Source organism: Centropristis striata, chromosome 14 (assembly GCF_030273125.1).
Source record: "Centropristis striata isolate RG_2023a ecotype Rhode Island chromosome 14, C.striata_1.0, whole genome shotgun sequence".
Lineage (NCBI taxonomy): Eukaryota > Metazoa > Chordata > Actinopteri > Perciformes > Serranidae > Centropristis > Centropristis striata.
Window position 1 is genome coordinate 18,559,777 of NC_081530.1, and position 21,852 is coordinate 18,581,628.

Below are 21,852 nucleotides of genomic sequence, written 5' to 3' on the forward strand. Positions count from 1 at the left end.
AACACATTTGTTGCCACAACCATCTCTAAAAATGACTTTCTGACTTGAAATAAGAAGCAGCCACAACAACAACAAGTCATCTGTTCTAAAATATTAATATTCTGATGCTGCATGGGTGTTTTCTAACACAACTTACTCTGCAACAGAACTCGCTTTGTCCGCCGGCTGCTGCAGCCAGCGCTGCTTGTAGTGTTGAAATGTGGTGCAAAGGAAAACTAAAGAAGTTACAGACAGAAACATTGAAGGATGTTTGAACTCGTGCACCAACGACCAACAATGACAGAAAGTGTTCTCACAATAAAATAAATGTTGAGGTTAGAATTGACCTTGGAAATCAGTGAATTTCAAATAAGTCTTTACTTAAAGTCATCATACTCACATCAAAACATAAAGCTTGTTCAACTGCAGATGTTCAAACTTTCTATTATTCTGAGCGCATTTATGATTTTTTTGTCTACTTTTTGTTTGTTTTTTTGTTATTCTTTTAGTCTTCGAAACAGCAGCTGACAAAACAATCTTGTTAACTCTCTCTGGGAACGAGAAGAATAATTTGGGCTGCAGCTCAGCTCTGTGTGTTTTGGTTTGTCAACTAAACACATTTGAAAGGTTATGCTGTCTAAGGGCTTTGAACAGAATAATAGGAGTACATGAAGTCTATTCCCATCCTTAACTGTGTCTCTTAAGTTGTTGTAGCAATTTTTGGGTTGATGCCATTCGTTGCACAGATTTGGTGCTGATATTTACCATTTTTGATGCCTCAAGAATGGATAAAAATGGGGGCGTCCCAGTGGCACACCTGGTAGAGCGCATACAACAGAGGCCTAGTCCGTGCCAGTGGGCGGCCAAGGCTCAAATCTGACTCGGAGCACCCTCTCACATGTCCTCACCCCTGTCCCCCGCCTTCACCCTGTCTCTCCATTGTCAATAAAGCCTTAAAAATGCCTCAAAAATATCTTTAAAAAAAAAGAATAGATAAAATGGTCAAAAATTTCTCCAAAATTTAGACCTCAAGGAACACCACAGAGAAATCTATGCTGTGATTTGATTTCAAAAACCTTGGACATTTGTCAGGGACAACTGATCTGGAAACGGCTGAGAACCACCCTATTGTCAATATACATAGGAAAGCTATACATTCTCTGAATGCTCTAGGTCTCTAGTTTGGGCTTGTGAAGTCTCATGAGGCTGTGATTATCCTAGAGGTCACAGCAGCTTATTTTGCACAGTGAGGTCCAGTTTTAAGAAATGCACTCACTCACTGCAATGAACTGGCTAATATTTGGGACTAATATCATCACACATGAAGAAAACTGGACTCATCCAAGAGTCTCAGCTTTCCAGTGATACCCAGTTTATGCAATTCCAAGACTGTTTCGGGATCCAGAAATAATCAAATACTATAGAAGAAAATAACACATTTCCACTATATGCAACAATCTGCATGTTATTATCATAAAGTGGGCATATATGGGAAGAGAAGGTCAGAGGTCAGAGGCCCCTTGTCCTCCAATTTTACCTTGCAAAAATCTAGCCTGACCTTTCTTTCAGGCTTTTCCTGACAAGATATCATGACATGGTTGGTACCAGTGGCTGCCCTGGTTTATCTAGTTTTATATGATACCAGTATCTTCACTTGGATTCAAACTGAGCCTCTAAATGTTGTCCAATGGTGCAAGGTTTGGTTTTTCAAGACAGAAACACAACTTTTGACACTCACTTTGTTCTAATCTTGCAGCAACAGCTGGAAATATGTGTGGATTTTATTGGTTTCAAAATGAAAACCCGTCAATGGAGAACTTCCGAACATGCATAGTCACCACAAGTTTATTTATCACTGTGCAGACACAGATACTTGGCTCATGTTCACAGGTTTTCACACAACAAGCTGTTCTTGTCTTGTGGGCCTCTCCATATGTTAATCTGGGTGACTGTACGTCCAATTTAAACGCAATCCATTGAGAGGATATATGAGGCTCATTCAACAATGGCCTCACAGTGCAGCGGGCCGCTTTGCATCAGGGTGTGAGTGCAGACTCAGAGATAACCCTTGTTGTCCCTGCGGCCGGGGTGAAGCAGATGGGGAGAGGAACAATGGCCGGGCCCATGCAGAGGGCGGCAGTGACTGACACAGCCACTGAAGCTCCGAAGAATGCCTGGAGTCAAGCCAGAGCCGTGGCCCTCAGTGCCACACCGCACCCCCTCCACCTGACCCTCCTCATGTCCCATGGTGCACCGCGGCCGGGGGGACGACACCTTCAAAGACGACCCCTGCACGTCAGAGGAGCAGCAAACCACCCTGAAGGAGCAGCAGAGCCCAGCGTTGGCACTGTGGACTGACTTGGACGAGGACTACCGAGGAGACTACTGAGAGGTCAACCCCACCCAACCTCAGCAACTACTAGTATGGCTACGGCGAGCACCTCAGGGCAGAGCACCTTCGGGCTCGGGAGGAAAAAGAAGAACCCCGGTCTCATGGATCAGATTACCAAATTCTTTGGAGGAGACAAAAAGAAGAGGAGCAAGGTGAGCATCCATTCTTCTGAATCAGGGTTTTTTTTCTATAATTCCTAAAAACTTAAAACCTTAAAACTTTTAACTTTAACTGAAAGTTGGAAAATTCCACTTTTTCTAACATTGTTAATCAAAAATGTGATTCTTTTTGGTCTTTTTACTGTAGTACTGTAATTTTTACAGTATTGTACTTGTTTTTTGTGCTATTCAAGACCATATAATTACCTGATCATCAGATTTATTAATTCAAAGTTAAAAATAAATGAATAACAGATTCAATCTGTGATAAACACTATGTGTTGGTTAGATGCCTGTTGAAGTTTTGGAAGTTAAGTGTGTATTTAATGTGCATTAAGAGCATTGAAACACTATGACAGGAGTATATGAACTCCATTCCCATTCTAAATTATGCCTAATAAGTTGTTACATGAATGATTGCATTGACATCATTTGTAACACAGATTTGGTGCTAAATCTAACATATTTTTACGACAGGAGAAGGAATAAAAATGGTCAAAAATACCTCAAAAATACCACATTGAGACATCAAGACCTTGAGGAACACCAGAGAAAAATCCATGCTTTGATTTGGCATCAATTATTATATAATTAACCAATCATCTGATTTATTTATTATAGGGATTTGTTTTATCCTGTGAGCTTAGAAAAACTGTTTTCTTTGTTTTTAGATTCACTGGATTCACTAGATGCAGGAAAACTTTTGTAACCAATTAAGGAATACACACTAAACAAATCTAATTCATGATATTTAGCGGACAGAATGTTTCTAATCTCCTTCAACTAAAGGGAAACTGAACTCTCAGTCACACTGACGTCATGTAAGAGCAGTTCAGGAGAGAAATGTACATTTCTCAGTTTGGCCTTTTTGACAGAAGCTGCTTAAAATTGTGAATAGCTCTGACGGCTCGTTTTCCGGATCAGACACTCCTTAATTCAGATTTGGATCGTTGGTTCTCTCATTTGCTGCTTGCATTTTAATATTCAGGAAAAATTCCACCTGGCCTGCACTTTAGTTAGTGAGAAACAAGAAAATTTTAGTGTAATTGAAAGAAGAAAAATCATGCTTTTCTAGAAATCTTATTTGGTTTATCTTAAGATATCCTAATATAGTATCTTATTTAAATATCTTAATATCGGTTGATCTGAAATCTGAAAAGTGCAATAAGTTTGACTCTAACAACTTAACTAAGCAAGGAAATAATGTGTATATCCACACTGACTTCACTAACAGCACCTTGATGCTGGTGACAGTAGTTTTTAATGTCGGCCTGGCTTTGAGCTGCAGATAGAAAACCTCAAACCACTTTAAGATTCAACTCTGTGGGAAGGGAGTGGCTGCTCTCATACACAAGTGTCTCAGTTTATGGGGTGATTTTTATGCATTTTTCCTCGTTTTCCCTGAGAGAGCCATGATGATACGTTATTTATTTAAGTTTATGTTAATTTATCTACACTGTTGATTAGTAAATAATCTTTTTTATCAATAATATTTTACTGGAAGGAGCATTAGCCACATTGAGACAAATTCAACATAAATGTAAATGATTTTGGCCCTAGAACCGTCCTACCCAACCCAATCTATAAAAATAAAAATAAAGTAATAAAATAAAATAATTTAATTAAATTTAAATTAAGTAAAAATAAGAATAAGAATCATAAGAATAAGAATAATAGTTAATTATAAGACCAAAGAGTATAACTTGAAATAGATTCAAGATGCATTCAGTCATATCAAATACTAAGCTGAGGGACATCCAGAACAAAGCACCATATATAGATGTATTTATGTGTTTTTACATTTTCCTGTCAGACTGCACAGAGACAGTCAGGTGTTTGTCTCACCTTGCTTCACTACTGTAAATCTGTCGTGCTGTTTCTTTTTTTGGATTTAATTTGCCTCTAATTGCCTCAATGTGCAGATTTCCTATTGCAGACGTGATTATGCTCCGCTGCTGCACATTGTAAGACCTGATGTCCAGTAGGGCCTTGAAACTACTATAATTATTGCAATTATAACATAAGGTGGTATGGTGCAGCTGCGGACGGTTTTCAGGAAAGAGAAAACTGACGTCTTTTCAAGTTCAGGCCAAACGAACTCCTATTAAATATTTTTTTTTTTTACACATTTTGTACTTCAAGACTTAACTGAACACTGCTTAAAGGACTTAAAAGCTGAGGCTATTTGATTTGATTCCACTCTTTACTGTTTCACAGTAGCATTACTGGATTTTGTGGTAATCACATGCAGTTATTTGACCTCCTCTGATCCTCACAGGGGTCGTTTCGGGGTCACTTGGCCTCCTCACCCCAGCAATCCTCCTCTCGCCGCCGGACCAATGAAAATGCTGTGATGCATTTCTTCAGGAGCATTGTAAGTTTACATCATATCAATATAAATATCTTTAATATAATGTGTGTTTGTTTGTTGCATCGTGCTACCATCCAACAGTTTCTGAGCTCAGAGTTTGATGCATCAGTCAGACTGCTTTGAGTTACATAAGAAAGAAAATACAACAATCCAATTTCATCCAATTTATCACTGTTGAACTGTGGGTTTATTTGTTTTTTTCTGACTCTTGGCATCAATAGTGTGGCAGCGTTTCAGAGATAAACTGTTCTCCGCAGCTCCTGCACCGATTATAAATCTGCATGACTCATTCATTTACATACTGATAAAGAAAAAACAGGAACTGTGGAAAGTTTCTATCAGAAGCTCAAATGTTTGTTTATTTCAGTGCTTGTTGTCCCTGCCCCGTGCTATCAATCATTCCTTTGTTGCTTGGTGTCTCTCAGGTTTCCTCTCCTCGTCCTAAATCCAGGGTGAGTCTCATTTTTCACAATATCAGTTTTGTTGATCAGGTGGAGATGCAGACACGCACTAATAATCTACTTCTGATCACTTTTTTTAGACTTGGCTTCCTTGTCTAAAGCTCTACATCAAAGCATATTTCTCAGGGTCAAATTCAACATCTGACTCTTTTTATTCAATATCCACTTGAATGCTAACATGCAGGTATATAGCAGGTATAAACCACCTTAGGATTGTGTGTTGTGAGTGTAGCACGATATTATCACAAGTGCAGTGAATGATTGGAACATTATCTGCCAGGCTGTTCTCATCCACTGATTGTAGATACCTCTACAAAAAATATTGCATTGAATTTTGTAGGAAAAGCATGTTTTTGTGAGCCAAGAGGTGCTGCTAATTTAATGTCAGGTGGCGCCCTCTAGTGGCCATAGAAAATATGATGGGAGCGACGGGAGTGAAGCAGGAATTGAAGCGAGGTAGTAGATATAAATACTTATCAAATCCTTTTAGAGCAGGCGGACGGGTCGTGGACAGATGAAACAATTACACGAATTTGCCCCAGGACATTGCTGTTTGTGTCCTGTTTGAAACTACAAGTCAACCTGGTGCATATTATATTTACGTCACCTATACAACCACGTCCATTAGTTAGATACAGAAGTAGTGTTTTTAAAGCTAACCCTGATCTTTTTCCTAACCATAACCACTTCATTGTGTTGCGTAAACCTAAGGAAGAAGTAGTTCAGTTTACAATGTTTACAATGTGTTCAAAACAGCGATTGCCACATGTTTAAAACAGTGATCGTGCTACAGTTTCACAATTATTAAAACGCAATTGCTATAGAATGGACATATTTCATAAGATATCACATGAAAAAAAAAAGTTTTTAAATTGACATTTTGACCAGATGATTTCCTAAGAAATCAGAAATGTTCATATGAGGATACGTTGAACGTTTACACAAATCGTGGCTCTCAATTTTAGATGTGGTTATTTTAAATTAGGGATAAATTAACTGTAATGCTTTTGATATATATATTTTTTTTATGTAAAGCTACTGCAGTATGGAATTATTGGTAAAGCAGTGCCCAACAAAATAAAACTATAGTTTTGCTACATAGATTATTTTGTTCTTCAATCTTATCTTAACAGTGTTACCCTTTTCTGGCCACCATAAGGGGAATATTTTCAGAGGAAAGTCATTCTTTTGTGCAACCACTCACAAGCCAAAAACGTTTGGAACGAGAAGTCATTACCAGTGAAAATGACTAATTTTTCACTCTTATTTCCAACCACATCACTGCTAATCTCACCATCTAAAACTTAACTCAGTGATTGTGGATGTGTTGAAGGCGGACACAGGTGCCTCGACACTCTCACTGTTTCTCATCTCATCCTCATGTCACTGTCTGTTTCTTTTTCATGTCCAGTGGAGAGACGTCTTGGGTTTGGTACGTCACACAAACTTCCCTTCTTGAATCAAACAAAAGCCCCGCTGCTGACTGCATCACTCTCTGTCTCTCTCTCTATGTATGTGTGTGTGCAGTGTTCCCATTTATATCTGTCTGTAGCAAGCTCCTCCACAGTGTGTCCTTTGTCTGCAGCACACCTGTTACCTAACCTTCACGCTCATCCTGTCTCTTTCTCACTTTGTCTTTCACTGCTTTCTTCACTTCTTGAAGAGAAATATCTTTTATATCTGAGCATGATGGAACAAAAAGGAGAGCTGATTCACCAACGTCTTCGTACAGTAGCTGAAAGGCGAAGCTCGCTCTTGACGGGTGCCACAGAAAACCGCTTTCACTCACTGGTTGATCAGTGGAAAAAAGACTGAAATACATGTCTGACAAGTATTATTGGCTCATTAGTAAACTCATGACATTTCAATAAATTCTCCTTTGCTTCAATCCAGAGTGACTCGCTTCTCCTGGATGACTTTGAAACTGCTCAACTATTTATGAACCACAACCGGTAAACATTTTTTCTTAGGACCTTTCGGCCTGCATCACCCTCCTCCTCCTCCTCCTCTTTCACACCTCCAGTTCTCCGTAACACCTCCATCCCCTCTGTGCCACAAATGACTCATCGACCCATCTGTTTTGGCTTTCCACTTTCTTTGTGTATCCTCATCTGTAAGGCGACCCCGGGCTGCCGTGTCATACGTTTGTCATTTGACGTGATTACCGACTCAGCTCAACGTGGACCCTGCCTCGTCCTTGTCATCTATTTTCTTTCCCCTGAAGGCTGCTCTTATCTGTCACGTTTTTCCCCAAGCCTCGGGCGTGTTATTCTCTCACAATAACAGATCGAAGAACAGAGACAACTGATTCTTCCACATTACACTGCTGCTGTTGCAGGGAAGCCACACACCTGCAGTTTTCTGTTGTTTTCTCCTCAGCTTACAAGGGGAATTAGTGAAACTGGTTTATGACCTTTAAAGGTGCAATGTGTATTTCCTGGCCACATGCTCCAAAGAAAATAGGGCATTTCACCTCGTGGAAGATATTCAAGTGACATTGTTTACTGACATGCAAAATCTGAAATTGATATTCTGCGTTTTAATGCTCCAGCGGAGGCCTTTTACAGGTTTTTGAAATGGAAATGCTCCCACGGCCTTGAGCAAAAAGCAGTGAGATAAGTTACCACAGGAAGCTGTGAACGCTAGCACTAGTTGAGTCACTGTTCTGATCCAAAAGTCACAACAGTAAACAAACTAACTGAGCGAGGTGGTGGTAATGTTAGACCAGCGACAGCCTTGTTTTGCAAGGTAAAATTGCTGGTTTTGTCAATGGAATCTGGTGGAGGCATAGATAACGGCTTCAGTTTCCCATCTTAAAAGGCTGTCAGACGTCTAAGCTTTGCTTTGTATGCAGCCTTGTCTCTGATAACACATACACACATACACCATAACACAGATGTTTGTACTGTGGTTAGTAGTCTCATGTTGACAAGAGAGTGAGAAAAGACACGGGGTACAGCAGGCTTATGCAGCCCCCGCTAGGTCGATTCTGCTTCCTCTCACATCTCCTCTGCTGAGCAAGTAATGTCCACCAGGATGTAACTAGACTGTGCAGGGACCTGTCCATTGCAACAGTCTCTCAAATGCAGAACATCTGTTAACAGTGCAGCTGCATCTACTTCTTTGTACAACAAGATCTCCAACCTCAACGAAAGAATAGACCGTTGTCAGTGTCAGTACCACTAATAACAACACATATGAGCATTTTGCGGTTTACAGTACAGTTCACAGTTACAAAAAAGGCTGCAGTTTCGGTCAATTTATCCTACAAAATCACTGACCTAGGTTTAGGGGATAAAAACATCCTGGTGGAGTGTTATAAAAGACAGTTTAAACAGTAAAAAAAATTACGTAAATGCCGGAAGTGTAGTAGTTACGAGGTTGATATGAGCCACAGAAGTTACATAAAAAGGTCAGCCGTTTGTTCGAAGCATCCACCTCCCCGAGTGTAACATCCACCATTTAAACTCATCATCATCAATCACTACTACTACATCAGCAAGATGGCACCGGAGGACAGTCTAAATTGTGAATATGAGTCGTATTATTTTTTGCCCGTACAAACGCCCTCTATTGTCGTTTTTGAGGGGAAACAAGTTTCTCTTAGTCCTGAAGAAGCTACAGTGACTCACTACTGCCTCTCAAGGCCGTAGTGGTATTACAACACAGGACTGGTGACTGGTTTGCAGACTCATTTTAGTAGATATCTCTGCAACACAATACATAGATGTCTTTGATATAACATCTAAACTGTCACTTCCTCACAATTTGTTGATAATGTGAGTTAATAATTAGAATGTTTTAAACAAAAAAAATCTGGCCATATCTTACACATTGCACCTTTATATCAGCCCACTTTTCTTGTCCACAAGGGAAATTTAGCACATCAAAAACTTCCTTTTGGTCCAAATACCAAAAAGTCGATCCCAATGCAATTACAAAGGATGGATGGTGAACAAAGAACATTTGAGCACTAATAAGGAAGACTTATTATCTATTGATGTTTTGCCCAAAAGCACTATTTGTGCCCTATTTAATGTTTGTAAAAACAGTTTTTGGCATTTTGTTGAAGTAGTGGGACATCTGTGATGCTCTGAGGTAAAATGTGTCTCATCTAGTAAAAAGGTCATCAATGCTAAATTAATTAAAAGTCTGGTCAAAGGTTCAACAGTGACACAGCAGCAGACGCCCTGGTTTCAGGCCCTGGTTTCAGGTCTCCATCTGTGCTTATAGAGCGTCTTTTTCTAGGCCTCGTCGCCGCGTGCTGAGAGCACAAAGTCGCCGGTCAGAAGACGCAGAGAACAAAGCACACTGTCCAGGATCTTCAACCTGGTGAGCTTACCGCACGACCACCTCCTTGTTTTACTCAACATTTCGTCTTTCTTTCTGTAAATCTGGGCTTCTTAAACATTGTTTCCTGTCTGTGTTTGCCCTAATGCAACAGTGATGCTCTCAGCAGAGATCAGTGAGTAATAAATAAATACAGTATAATAATTCAGATTCATTCATCATATTTCATCAACACGCTTTCACAGTCATCGTAATTAAACTAACGATCTTAAGAGCAACATTTTCATTTTTTACTGTGACACAACACGTTAGAGCTGCAACGACTAACTTTGCTACTCAATTGATTGTTAAAATAACTGACCCCGTTATTTTGTTGTTGGCCGAGCGAATATTAAAGTAAAAATGTATGTTAATGTTTATGTTAAATGCTACATCAGAACTTATTTGGAACAGGTGTTACCTCCCGTTTAACTATTTCAGAAAAAGAAAAAGAAAAAACGCCTCAAGCAAGAGTAAAAACTTATATGCGCATTTTCAAAAGTTTTATGAAATTTGGGTGTTTCCATCAAGCTTTTCTCATGCAAATCGTCAAAATGCTCAGAGAAATTTGTTGATGGAGACACGACTACAGCCACTGACTATATATTATCAAATTTTTAGGAAAATGTTAAAGGGATTTTAGAGCAAAGCAGACAGAAAGGTCTGATATGCATTTGAAGGAAATATCCAGTATGTCAAACTGACTCAGTAGCAAAAACAGATAAGAAAGATAAAAATAGAAGCTGCAGAAGACTTCACTTTTAAATGATCTCTCCCTCCATGCTGTGGTGCTCAGACTGGTTGGGGCTGGCCGATGCTATGCTATGATTGGCCTTTCTGCAATGGAGGGGTGGGGCTTAGCAAAGGGTAAAAAAAAATTTAATGCAAAATTGCAGAAAATACTATTTTTAGCCTCTCATATATGGAGATTTTGTGCTTTTTTTTCTCCCTTATACATAACATTAAATGGAATATTTTTGAGTTTTGGACTGACAAAAGACATTCTCTATTTATAAATATCTACATTTTGTATTAATATTCTGCAGACAAAATTGATCGTTGCAGCCCTACAACATGTAAACCAAAATATTAAACTCTCACACGTGTATTCATTGATTATTTTTCTGCAAATGCCATCTACCTCGACTCTTCTGAGGGTTCATTTTCAGCGTGGAGGATCCCCTCGAATCCCAGTGAATGTGAAGTAGTCGACAATCAAATCTTTCATCAACTTGCAGCAAGATTTTAACTGAAAGCTACACTGTTCAGCCCAGATCTGTCTTAAAGATGCCACCTCTGGGGGATTTAAATGTTTTTCCTCTTAGCCACCTCTTCATCCTCCTTCTCCTCCTCTCCAGGGAGACACCAAGTCCCGTACACCCCCTAAACGCTGGAGCACCATCTTCTAAGCTCGCCGCCGAGGACCAAACCACAGATCCAACGCCGATGGGACCAGACGGAGGAGGGGAAACAGATCTGCATGCGGCGGACTCACAACCTCAAGAAATGTTAACACACTAACACAAGCCTTCTGTATGTTAAGACATCAAGTATAAAAACCACTCTCCAGGGACGTTAATGTTAACTGTGCCTGTTTTTGTTATAATCCTACTTCTACGGATATCCTGTCTAGCTGTTTATAAGAGGTTCGGTCATGCTTTTAGTAAAACATCTCACTGTAAAAATCACCCATTCGAGTATGTTGGTCTGACGGTGCTAGTGTCTGCTGTCTGAGGTTTGTTTATGGCAGATGTTTGTTTTTCTATTCGTCCCCTGTTGTCTGCATTTTGTACATGAGTGACGCTTTGCGTATTTCGCTGCTTTCTAAAACAAAACATGTGAATCCTGTGTCAAACATTGTTTCTGTTTCATGAGATCCAGATGGAGAGTGGTCCTGTTTGTGGCTGAGTGAAAATGTATGTTGCAAAGCATTTGAAAACTGGAAACCTGCAGTTTATGAGTAGTACGGACTTTTATTGTTGTTTTTTATGTAACACTTTTTGTTTCAGTGTAACTAATAAACATGTACAGTATGTCATTGCAAAAAAGTAAAAATGCCCTTTTCAAATGCACTGTTACAAAACTAAAGAATGTCCTAAAAACAACTGGTCTGCTCTCTTTGCTACGCAGCATTTATTATGTTATCTGTTTGCAGCTTCAATTAAGTTTGAACTTTTAATGTGTTTAAGTTAAAAGATGATAGACAACTGTTTGTTTTTATCTGATGGTCAGTTCGTAAGTGGCTCAAAGGTTAAAGGCAGAAGCAGCCGAGATGGTTTGAGGAGTAACGAAGGACAGTATGTTGATTTCAAATGTTCTGAGGCATCATTTGTAGATTTCATTTTGTTCATAATAAATGACATTTGCCACTTTCATTTGTACATGTCAAAAGAACTGTAAAGGTGTTTGTTTTTTTTCTTTGCTGACTTGGTGGTGCTACGGGAGTCCAGGAGTGTTATGTGTCCTGTTAATGTAAAGCTCTGTTTTAATGTTCAGCCTAATAAACATGTCTTCCCTCAGTTATTAAGTGTTTTAAAATCTGTTGTCTTTAATACATTACATTTTTGCAAAAGCCAAAGCATATAAGACACATTTACAGACCAACATTTAAAATAAGCTTTAGAGAAACAGTTTACATTTTAAGGAAACATGATAATTATTTGCTTTTCTTGAAGAGAGTTGAGGAGATAATACCTTCACTCACATACAGTACTAAAGTACAATTTTCAGGTACTAGTAGTTTACATGAGTATTTGAATTTTATGTAACTTTATTCTTATACTCCACTACATTTTGTGGCAAATATTGTACATTTTACTCCACTACATGACAGCTTAAGTTAATTTTCAGGTTGAGATTTGTCATTAAATCATGATAAATTTAATGCTATTAGACATTTTTTTAAGTTAAACCTCTAAATAAATAAAATATTAAGTTGTTAAAATGAGCTCTATCTTTATGAAATTTCGTGCATTTCATTAATGCATCAATAATAATAATACAATAATATATTTTGAATATATAAAACAATTTGAGTGGGTCCATTTCTTTCACTTTTGATACTAAGAACATTTTGATGCTGATACTTTTATACTTTTACTTCAGTAAGTTTTGAATGCAGGACTTTTACTTGTAGTGGATTAATTTCATGGTGTGGTATTACTTTTACTCAAGTAAGGGATCTGAATACTTTTTCCACCACTGCTCACCCATTGGTTAAATATATTTGGAGAAAATGACCATAAAATGTTAAACGTTTAATCAAATATGTTATTTTTAAGATATTTGCCACAATGCCTTGTAAACCACGACAGCAGAAACTGCAACTCCATGTCTCACCCAGCTTCAAGGTTTACTGAGCAGCAAAAAAAGACGGAAAAAATACAGTATGTACTTTATTTTTTTCCCTTAACCCATAACTGAAGACTCCCACGCACTCTTAAAATATCCTCTGGAGGCCAATCATCTCTTTCAAACAGTAAGTCCAATATCAAAGTGTTGTACAGACTACAGGAAGCAAGATCTTGATTACGCCGAGCTGTACATTATGTCCCACAGTGAATTGAACATAGAGGTGGGAAAAACAATGTTTCACATCATTAGAAATAATGCTGAGATAGAGCTTTTCAAGGACAACTGCCCCTAAGACTACAATTAGCAAAGATCTCCGTATCTACTGTATACAATGCTCCTGTGATAATTGCCTCAGTGCATCAACAAAAGCAGTATTTCTTGCATTCTAGCATTCAATATACTTTACACTGATTTTGAACACATCGAAGTCAGGTATTAACAAATATAACTACAAATGTAACAAAATCTGAAAAAAAAAAGTTTTCTGATGTAAGATTCAAGCATTCGTTCAACCTACATCGCCAGAGAAAAATATCAACAAATTGTTATGCAATTCCCTATACTGTATCCTTAATACATATACCTTGCCATACCTTTGTCCCTCTTTGTACTGTTGTTCGTCACAACGTCATGCTTGCGATTGAAATGTAAATCTCTATGGGCTTTGCCCCCTTAATTACCTGAATACATTAAAGACCCATTCATTGGCTTATTATCTTTCACTTTATCTGGGCCACTTTTCTTTTCTTTTTTTTACAGTTGGTGGAGGATGTTTTCCTCTCAAAGCCAAGACCTTTTGCACAATTTGATCACAGGAAAGGAATGCTGCAGTGTTGTGCAAGAGAGACCTCTGGGGATCCACTATTGTGCTGCAGAGGAACTGCTCGGAAATGAGCCACAGCGTTCTGGCATCAACCGAACAGTTCTAGAATGAGCCAGTGTTATATAAAGAGTATCTGTGTTAAAGAATACGACTCACTGTACAAAAATAACCCAAAATGTTCCACAACAAGCCTCACTGTTCCAGAAGAGCTTTAGTGTTCTAGAACGAGCCACTAAAACAAGTCTGTGTTCTAGAATGACCCAGTTCGAGAAGCAGTGTTCTAGAATGACTGATCAAAATGAGCCTCAGTGTTCTAGATTGACTTAGTTCTAGAATGACTGATCAAAATGAGCCTGTGTTCTGGAATGACTTAGTTCTAGAAGCAGTATTCTAGAATAACTGATCAAAATGAGCCTCAGTGTTCTAGAATGATCCAGTTCTAGAAGCAGTGTTCTAGAATGGCCAATCTAAATGAGCGGCAGTGTTTTAGAATCAGTGTATGCGAATAAATCTCAACACTCCACAATCAATCAGAAATATCAAAACTGTCTTTATTACCATATATACCAATACTTTTTTTCCTTTACACTATGTGAAGAGACATCAATATGGCACAGAAAACATGTTTATACCCTTGTGTTTATTTTCTAATGTAGAGCAATGGCAAATAATTTATGTGCAAAACGCAAATTAACTTTAATGGGGCTCAAGAAGTGCATTCACAACACAGATGTACAGTTTACAGCATCACTAAACAAGGACTGAAGTTACGTGGCACTGCACCAATTAAAAAGGATCACTTGAGTAAAGCGTATGGTTGTTTATTTTTTATCCATGACATGAAAAAAATACAGATAAAAGTAAAGTAGCTTTCAATGATTTGCATCCGTGTACTAAAATTCTGGGCTGATAGTGACGTTTAAAATAACATTTTTGGCCGATAGCGGATACAGATACCAGTGTTTATGTTATTCATTATCTCTTTTTGACAGGGGAAAAAATAAATCTTCTTTATAAAGAAACAACTGAACTGTTTGAAAGGACAAATGACGATTTCGTCAGCGCAAAATTGATGCAACACATCAGCCGCTGTCATCATTTTATTCGTCAATAAGCTGATTGCAGTCAAGAGGGCAAATATTGATGATATTTAGCGATGCTCAGCCAATATTTTGGTGCAGCCCTATATTAAAGTCAACGTTTAATTAATTTTCCTTCTTGTATGTATTTATATGCATACAGTTTCACATTAACATTTAATTTCCACCAAAGTTCTCACTCGCCTCCTGTTTAAAAACGTGACTACCGGTGTCTAAGTTTTGAGACTGAGTTCTTAGCTCATCCACAATCCCAGACACACTGCCCAACAGGCCCCTCATCCCGTTCTCCATCTCCCCGTGAAAATCCACCTCCTCCACTTTGACTTGTCCTCCCGCTGCAAGAAAAGCCTCCCCATCTTCGAATCCATAACTGTAGTTGTCTTCCATATCTGCTGCGGCTGTGCTTGTGCTGTTGCTGTTAGTTGAGGAGCTGGACGCAAGTCTTTCGCATCGGGCCTGATGCCTGAGGAAGCTGTCTCTCCAAATGACTTTTTTCCCACACAGGCCGCACTCATACGGTCGCAGCCCTCCGTGAGTCTTAAGGTGCTTGGTTAGATGGTGCTTCATCTTGAAGGACTTTGTGCAAACGGGACAGCCGAAAGGTCGTAGATTGAGGTGCTGCATCTTCACGTGTCGGTCCCGCATACTCTTCAGGGTGTAGGCTTTGCCGCAGTGGCAGAAGTGGACTTTGCCCGTGTAGGGGGCGCCAGCGAGAGACACTGAGGAGGACGAAGATGGAGTTGGAGGTGAAGAGGGTGGTGGAAATGCAGCAGAGGATGGAGACACATGGCTTGAGGTGGGGGTCAGTGAGCTACCCTGTCCCGCGCTGGTGGAGGGCCAGTTCACCTCCGAGCCCGCCATGGTGAAGTCAGGAGACACGGGCACTAAAGGCCTCTGGGAAACCTGTCCTGTGCCGTCCTCAATCTCATCGTATGTGTCTCTGCTGAACGTCCCTTCTGTGAAACATTCAAAGTCCACATCCTCCTCCTCGTCATCGTCGTCCTCGTCTTTGCTGCAGCTGCCACCCTCTCCGTCCTGCGGCCTCTGCACCTGTTGAGACCAGGGAACAGGACAGGAAACGGGACAGGAAGGACCAGGAACTCCTTCACCTGTTTGGCAAGCATGAACACTGGGCAGGTCTGAGGAGGGATCTCTTCCGTCCAAATCCCTCTGCACTTTTTCCTTGGTCTCCTCCACACTCACCTTCCCCGCGGCTTGTCCTACATTCTCATTTGAAATTGGGTGGAAGTCTGCTGGAGAAATGTAACACAGAATCAGAAATATAGAACAGCTGCACTATAAGGCTGTCTCTAATCTAAATACTTTCTTTTCTTGGTGGTGCTACTGACCTCAAAATATGTGAGTGTCTAAAACTCAAAGGGACTGAATTCTTGTTGGATTTGAAATTATGTTCATGTTTTCTTTTCCTGATTCAAATCCTTTTGTTTGGCAAAGAGGATACAATTAATATTTCAGAACTTGGCTTGTTTCATTAAATGAAAGGATAAAGTTTGGGAGAAAATGTGTTTCCAAAAGTGTCAACATCATTCTAACAATACCCATCCGTTGTACACTAAAGATGTTTTCTTTTTTGTCAAAGAGAACTGACCTTTACATTCATAACAACAAACAGTAGTTAAAGGGCAACTTTGCTGATTCTCAACTTGATTTCTATAGTTGAAGTGCAGAGAAAACATGTGAATGAATGACATTAAACTTCCTGTGTTAAATGTCCCTGTGTATCCAGCTGCAAAAACATCCAGGGTTCGGCACAAGGAGACCCCAGAGACTGCAGACTTGGCAATTCGGTTTGCAAATGATCCACGAAACAACTCAGTGCGCCATGAAAATACTGATAAAGATGCATTTTGGGAGCAGTCTTAAATGCACCTCGCACAAAGCATACTGGTTGTTGTAGGATTTGCCGCCTTAGAACGACAGCACTTTTCTCAATTTTCTCTGGACATGAGGCATCAATTCTGAAATAATTACACATGAAATTTCTAGTACACAAGTGACCATGTTTTAAGAAATGAGTAAAGAATTAGGACAGGCAGATTGTCTGATGTCCAGTGTTTTGCAGCTTGCACCTGCCATGACATACTTCCCCTGGCAAGTAAACCTAAAGTATACACGTCATTGGCTCACAGCTGGCTATTTGGGACCAGGCTATTTCCCGGAATAAAATGAAAGTTACATCACTGGTGCTTCATTAATGTTTGAGTTTGCTTAAATGTCATATCTCTAGTCTATCATTCTTTTTCTGTTCTTGATTTTACTGCCGTGAGCAATGGAGAATGAGCTGTACCCAGCATGCCATTCTGATGTAACAGTGAATAGGAGTCCCTCTCAAAATGCTACACATTGTGTACATAAAGCACTACTAGTAGATATGTTCTGTAAATCTCAAGCGCTCATACTGAACGGTGACCTTTCTTAGGTCCTGAGCAATACACCTACCAAGATTAAGTGCACAATTTGGAGAAAAATATGAAATTGCGATTATTTTGCAATTGCAATACAATTCAAGACATTGGAGGGAATTATCATTTATGCACCATTGTTCTCATTTTCAGTGAAAATATATATTAAAATGTGTGATATTTTTGCAAGGATCTGTACCAAACAAAGATTTTTTTTTGAGTCTGTATAATACAATTTGCAGGCCAGGACATCTTGCAACGTCACAATACTTAATTCAAGACTGTATTTGGACATTTATTGACTTTAAGAAATATTGTGCCGTCCTGCAATTTGGATATTGCACTAGTCCACACTGCGATTTTGATTAAAAAATCGACAGACAAACATCTTCAGTTAGATGCCATTGAATTTTGAATAATAAACTTCTTTTTTTTTCACGTTTTGTTAGAGAGAGATGTCTTATTTGTGTTTAAAGTGAAGTGTCTTACCGCAGTGTCCCATTTGTGCAAAGCCTCCCTTCTTCTCCACCACTGCCTCTCCGACTCCCTCATCTGCCTCGATCTCTCTTTTCTCCTTCTTCCTCTTCTCTTGTGTATCATCACTGTCCACGATCTCTCTGTTCCTATCAAGCAGTCTGTCAGCGTTTAGCGTTGCCCCCCGCTGTTGGAACCTGACTTTCTGCTTTAATGCTTCACCACTGGGGAACCCCCCGTGGTACCTGCTATTGTGACCAGGTCCATCATGAGCGAAGTGGCTCGTTTTGGCGTGGCTTGAAACCCATGCCTCCTCACAGTTGGTGTAATCACTCTCTGCATAGCCAGGGAGGGCGTCCAGTTGAGAGTCCGCTAAGTGCTGTGCTGATGAGGGCCGGGGTCGCCCCCATCTAGGAAACTGCTGCGGGCGTCTCCACGTAGCTAAGGGAGGCAGGGCGTCAGGCTTCCTCTCCTTCCTTCTTCCTTCCCTTTCCAGGTATAAGCAGTCGGTGCTGCTTGGGGACTGCTGGCGAGATGCAGTGCCAGGGTGAGCGACAGCTGCCTCTCCAGGTGCGACTTCTGCTGAAGGTCGGGGCCTCTTCAGGATCTCTGTGCATTTGTCCACGATGTGCCACATCTGGAGGAAGCTGGCCACAGTGACATAGTTAACGATGTCATCATGCACGATGCTCAGCTGGCCTGTGTAGGCAGAACTCAGGACACTCTCAAAGGCCACTGGGTCCATAACCGAAGGCAGGGAAACAGTTGTAACATTCTTCAGTAGCACCTGTTGACAGATAAAGAAATTAAGTTTCGGCATCTGGACAAAAATTAGTGTAGGGCAACTAATCTTCCAACAATTATGAAAACACAGTAATCGAGTTTACTGTTTCATGATTACTGTGCTGCATTCTATTTCACAAAGATGCTCCTGTTTGTGTTATAAATCTTTTTCTTTTAAAGCGATTCACATTAGCATCCCAAGTTACTGATTGGAATATTTTGAATACAGTTCTCCAAAGTGTTGGATACATGTTGAGAAATGTTTAGTAGGTTGTGGCAGTGCACGACAACATATTTGATTATTATATATTTTGCTCTAATTTATTTTATTTATTATTATTTATCGTATATTTAGTCATTTTCAGTAGAACGTGCATTAACATTACAATATTGTTTATGTTTTTTATTTTGGTCTAATTTATTTTTATTTATTCTTTTTATATTATTTATTTAGATGTATATAGATTTATTTTATTGATTTACTATTGTTTTTACATTTCGTTTTTTATTCATTTTCAGTTGAATTATAATTAAAGTTCAAGAAGATCAAGAAGATGAAGTTTTTTGAGCCAATAAAAATATTGTGTTTATTAATCCTGATCTTAATATTGCCCAATACAATCGTGATTATTATTTCTATTTTATTATATCTATAATTGAGCAGCCCTAACAGAAATATGGCGTGAGTGAAAACAACAATAACCTATACAAACAGTCTATCTCAAAGTGATGTAGCCGGACCTACCTGGTCATGAAAGTAAGGCGAGGATGCAGCGAGCACACATCGGTGTGCCCTGAACACTTGCCCCTGCACCTGGATGGAGAGGTCACACAGCCGGCCTTCTTCCCGCTGGCGGTTCAGGTTATCCAGAACAGCTGCACGGGCGCCGGGGAAACACACCTGGACAGTCAAACCAGCTGGAGCAGCAGAAACACTGCAGGTCGGATCCATGGTCACACAAAACTACACGGAAGATCAAAATATTACATAGTTAGAACATTTAAATAGTTTATATTATTAATAAAAGAAGATAATGCATAAATATTTCTCTCATGAGAACAATTAAAATCATTAAGAGCTGAAACAATTAGTTAACTAATTGATCAACAACAGAACGTTCTTCTGAAACAATTATACTTGATTACTTGTATTTTTCAAGGAAAACAATCCCAAAGATGTTCTTGTGTCAGCCTAAAAGAAGGGAAGACTTCCTGCTTTGTCTATTATTACATATTTGATATATTAGATTAGTCAATATGTGATAGATTATTTGATAATAAAAACAACACTCAATGCAGTCCTACAATAACAATTGAGTGGAGAGCTACAAAAAATAATAATTACATAAATGACAATAAGAATAAATAATTTCATTATGAATTAATATATACAAATATACAGTCATGGAATAAATTATTAGACCATCCTTGTTTTCTTAAATATCTTGTTCATTTTAATGGCTGGTACAACTAAAGCTACACTTGTTTGGACAAATATGATATATAATATAATTTAACAACAAATATAGCTCATAAGAGTTTAATTTAACAGTTGATATCTAGCCATTTTCCATGGTTTTCTTGATAATTATTTGGTTAGTATAAAAAATAGATTAATTTATATGCCAAAAATAAGCACACATATTTAATAAACAGAAATAAATTACTTTTACAATTAACTCTTATGCTTATTAAAATGGTTACATTATTTGTATACTTAGTTATTTGTATTTATATTTCCACGTTTTTGTATTATTTTATTTAAATGTCTTAATTTAATTTTTTTATTCCTCTTTATTTCCTTTATTTTTTTTACCAACTTATATTATTTTATTATTATATATTATCATCCAATTGTTTGTTTTCCAAATTAACTATTCCTAAAGATATATTTTTTAAAGACAATCAAAAGTAGGGTTGCAACTGACAATTATTTTCATTATCGATTAATCTGTCGATTATTTAAACGATTAATCGATTGGTTGTTTGATCAATAAATGGTGAAAAATATCAATCAGTGTTTCCCAAACCACAAGATGACGTCCTCAAAGCTCTTGCTTTGTCCACAAACCAAAGAGATATTCAGTTTTATTGTCATAAAGGAACAAAGAAACCAGAAATATTCACATTAAAGAAGCTGAAATTAGAGAATTTGGACTTTTGTCTTTTAATAAACTGCTCAAACCAATTATTGGATTATCAAAATAGTTGACGATTAATTCAATAATCAATTATTGTTCGATTAATCGAATAATTGTTGCAGCTCTAATCAAAAGCATCAAATCCTCTCAAGTGAGAAGTTGCAACAAAAGCTTGAAAACAGACCCTAATAAAAACTGGTTACCTGTTGATAACAGCTTTATTTTAAATTAATTGCTGATAATTTTGCTGTCAATGGACTAACGATCTTGCTATATAATCAACTGATCGATTTATAGTTTCTAGCCTCGGATCAAAGGAAGTAACATTAAACTGTTGGTTAAATAAAACCAACTGTGTGCATATCAAACTGTATTGATTTGTGATATGAAGTAAAGAAGCTTCCACCTGATGAGCAATACGATATGTAGCTAGCTAATGCAAGCTAACTGTTAGCACTAACTTAGTTAACATACCCATTCACACTAACGGCTCTCGTTAAAAGCACTTTTAACATGAAGTCTGGTTTAGGTTAGCATTACAGCTAACTGTTAGCTAGCTAGCTGTTGACGTTAGCTTACTTTACCTTTGATATGTCGGAATGTCGAGCTTTTTACTGATATAGGGGGCGTCGCTGGCTATCTGCAGCACCACATACTTATCCCAGATACAAAGTATCATCGCTTGACTGTGTAAAAAAATAAATAAATAAAAAAGGAGCAAGCTCGTAAAATGCTAACAGCAGCTTGCCCGTAGGCGTAGCTGATGCTAGCTGGTTGACAAAACAGCATCAGCGATCCTCACACACAAAGTGAGTGGTGTTTGATGTTAGAGTTGATTATTAGGAAGTGTCAGCACACTAGACACATTAGCCCGCTGCTTTAGCTGCACACGTATGTAATTATTGTTATAAAAGCTGAATTCGCGACTGTTTTAACAGTTATTGGGAGTTTATTGACTGATCCAGCGTTACTTGACAGATGGATGCCATCATTGGCTCGGCCACGCCCCACCGGAGCTCATTTAAAGGGCCAGTTCACTTTTAATATCAGCTGCACAGCCTGTT

The 21,852-nt window shown here is 38.7% G+C and overlaps 2 protein-coding genes and 1 pseudogene across 10 annotated transcripts; 2 read left to right on the top strand and 1 right to left on the bottom strand.

Annotated features, from left to right (window-relative positions):
- The first annotated feature begins 1,967 nt into the window (after positions 1 to 1,967).
- On the top strand, positions 1,968 to 2,486 carry LOC131985294 (myelin basic protein-like; annotated as a pseudogene).
- Positions 2,283 to 12,213, top strand: mbpa (myelin basic protein a). 7 transcript variants are annotated; one of them, XM_059350225.1, is made up of 8 exons: positions 2,285 to 2,523; positions 4,808 to 4,903; positions 5,326 to 5,352; positions 6,773 to 6,793; positions 7,255 to 7,313; positions 9,610 to 9,693; positions 9,806 to 9,826; positions 11,049 to 12,213. In XM_059350225.1, exons 1-8 carry the CDS (start codon positions 2,404 to 2,406, stop codon positions 11,209 to 11,211), a joined length of 591 nt encoding a protein of 196 aa, XP_059206208.1. In that variant the 5' UTR covers positions 2,285 to 2,403; the 3' UTR covers positions 11,212 to 12,213. The 7 variants fall into 7 exon arrangements, with proteins under 7 accessions (XP_059206212.1, XP_059206210.1, XP_059206214.1 ...); XM_059350229.1 differs by lacking the exon at positions 7,255 to 7,313 and having other exon boundaries at positions 2,283 to 2,523; positions 11,049 to 11,152; XM_059350226.1 differs by lacking the exon at positions 9,806 to 9,826.
- A 2,554-nt stretch (positions 12,214 to 14,767) lies between these two features.
- zbtb22a (zinc finger and BTB domain containing 22a) lies at positions 14,768 to 21,772 on the bottom strand. 3 transcript variants are annotated; one of them, XM_059349454.1, is made up of 4 exons: positions 21,373 to 21,772; positions 19,393 to 19,611; positions 17,880 to 18,651; positions 14,768 to 16,217 (listed from the first exon to the last, which is right to left on the bottom strand). In XM_059349454.1, exons 2-4 carry the CDS (start codon positions 19,597 to 19,599, stop codon positions 15,124 to 15,126), a joined length of 2,073 nt encoding a protein of 690 aa, XP_059205437.1. In that variant the 5' UTR covers positions 19,600 to 19,611; positions 21,373 to 21,772; the 3' UTR covers positions 14,768 to 15,123. The 3 variants fall into 3 exon arrangements, with proteins under 3 accessions (XP_059205437.1, XP_059205435.1, XP_059205436.1); XM_059349452.1 differs by having other exon boundaries at positions 14,768 to 16,220; XM_059349453.1 differs by lacking the exon at positions 21,373 to 21,772 and having other exon boundaries at positions 14,768 to 16,220; positions 19,393 to 21,365.
- Positions 21,773 to 21,852: the final 80 nt, after the last annotated feature.